At 30.2% G+C, this 2,500-nt stretch overlaps 1 protein-coding gene across 1 annotated transcript in view; it reads left to right on the forward strand.

Moving 5' to 3' along the window:
* Nucleotides 1–298: 298 nt before the first annotated feature.
* LOC126989866 (protein phosphatase 1 regulatory subunit 14B-like) overlaps nt 299–2,500 on the forward strand; it is an 86,103-nt gene continuing 83,901 nt past the window's right edge. Inside the window, exon 1 of the mRNA XM_050848491.1 lies at nt 299–353. Coding sequence (XP_050704448.1) covers nt 320–353 — 34 coding nt within the window. The 5' untranslated portion in view covers nt 299–319. The remainder of the gene's footprint in view (nt 354–2,500) is intronic.

Genomic DNA, 2,500 nt, shown 5'->3' on the forward strand with positions numbered 1-2,500 from the left:
AAAGTTGTTTGTCATCTACGGTGTTTTTGATCTCTTTAATTAATATATTGTTTGTTGTTGTTGTTGTTGTTGTTGTTGTTGTTGTTGTTGTGGTTGTGGTTGTTGTTGTTGATTTCATTCTTCTTCTTTTTCTTCTTCTTCTTCTTCGTATCATTATTATTATTATTATTATTATTATTATTATTATTATTATTATTACACACACACACACACACACACACACACACACACACACACACACACACACACACACACACACACCTTACCTGCTCATCACTAACGCCAATCTTCTTCATTACAGGTGAGACTCTTGAGGCCGATGATGACGATGATATTCCCTCCTGATGCAGTTGGTAATGTAGCCTCCGCCCCCCTCTGCCCCCCTCCTCTCTCTCTCTCTCTCTCTCTCTCTCTCTCTCTCTCTGCACACACACACCTGGCCTCCTGCACCTAATTAAGCTCAGGTGAATGGAAGGGAAACTCACTTAAAACATTTTCTTAAACACGGCTCCTTCACTATCCTCGTCACACTGAGGAAAAAGGGAAGAAAAAAATAACACAAGCTCTTATCGGAATCAATTTACTCTTTTAATTACTAGAAGGTATTTTATTAGGCAGGATAAATAGGTTAATAGGGAGGAGAAATATTTTGGTGGGAGAAATATTTTGGTGGGTAGGAGAAATATTTTTATGTAGGAGAAATATCTTAATAGGTAGAAGAAATATTTTAATAGGTAACAGAAATATTTTAATAGGTGACAGAAATGTCTTAATAGGTAGGAGAAATATCTTAATAGTTAGGAGAAATATTTTAATAGGAAGGAGAAATATCTTAATAGTAAGGAGAAATATCTTAATAGGTAGGAGAAATATCTTAATAGTAAGGAGAAATATTTTAATAGGAAGGAGAAATATCTTAATAGGTAGGAGAAATATCTTAATAGGTAGGAGAAATATTTTAATAGGAAGGAGAAATATCTTAATAGGAAGGAGAAATATCTTAATAGGTAGGAGAAATATCTTAATAGGAAGGAGAAATATCTTAATAGGTAGGAGAAATATCTTAATAGGTAACAGAAATATCTTAATAGGTAGGAGAAATATCTTAATAGGAAGGAGAAATATCTTAATAGGAAGGAGAAATATCTTAATAGGTAGGAGAAATATTTTAATAGGAAGGAGAAATATCTTAATAGGAAGGAGAAATATCTTAATAGGAAGGAGAAATATCTTAATAGGTAGGAGAAATATCTTAATAGGAAGGAGAAATATCTTAATAGGAAGGAGAAATATCTTAATAGGAAGGAGAAATATCTTAATAGGAAGGAGAAATATCTTAATAGGAAGGAGAAATATCTTAATAGGTAGGAGAAATATCTTAATAGGTAGGAGAAATATCTTAATAGGAAGGAGAAATATCTTAATAGGTAGGAGAAATATCTTAATAGGTAGGAGAAATATCTTAATAGGAAGGAGAAATATCTTAATAGGTAGGAGAAATATTTTAATAGGTAGGAGAAATATCTTAATAGGTAGGAGAAATATCTTAATAGGTAGGAGAAATATCTTAATAGGTAGGAGAAATATCTTAATAGGTAGGAGAAATATCTTAATAGGTAGGAGAAATATCTTAATAGGTAGGAGAAATATCTTAATAGGAAGGAGAAATATCTTAATAGGTAGGAGAAATATCTTAATAGGAAGGAGAAATATCTTAATAGGTAACAGAAATATCTTAATAGGTAGGAGAAATATCTTAATAGGAAGGAGAAATATCTTAATAGGTAGGAGAAATATCTTAATAGGTAGGAGAAATATCTTAATAGGAAGGAGAAATATCTTAATAGGAAGGAGAAATATCTTAATAGGTAGGAGAAATATCTTAATAGGAAGGAGAAATATCTTAATAGGAAGGAGAAATATCTTAATAGGTAGGAGAAATATCTTAATAGGTAGGAGAAATATCTTAATAGGAAGGAGAAATATCTTAATAGGAAGGAGAAATATCTTAATAGGTAACAGAAATATCTTAATAGGAAGGAGAAATATCTTAATAGGTAGGAGAAATATCTTAATAGGTAGGAGAAATATCTTAATAGGAAGGAGAAATATCTTAATAGGTAGGAGAAATATCTTAATAGGTAGGAGAAATATCTTAATAGGAAGGAGAAATATCTTAATAGGAAGGAGAAATATCTTAATAGGTAGGAGAAATATCTTAATAGGTAGGAGAAATATCTTAATAGGAAGGAGAAATATCTTAATAGGAAGGAGAAATATCTTAATAGGTAACAGAAATATCTTAATAGGAAGGAGAAATATCTTAATAGGTAACAGAAATATCTTAATAGGTAGGAGAAATATCTTAATAGGTAGAAGAAATATTTTAATTGGTAACATAAATATTTTAATAGGAAAAATATTTTGCACTCTAATTTTTCCATCTACTTACCTTTCTTCTTTGCCTATTTATAATTTTTTTAATATATTTTCTACACCC

This window comes from Eriocheir sinensis, unplaced genomic scaffold (genome assembly GCF_024679095.1).
Source record: "Eriocheir sinensis breed Jianghai 21 unplaced genomic scaffold, ASM2467909v1 Scaffold135, whole genome shotgun sequence".
Lineage (NCBI taxonomy): Eukaryota > Metazoa > Arthropoda > Malacostraca > Decapoda > Varunidae > Eriocheir > Eriocheir sinensis.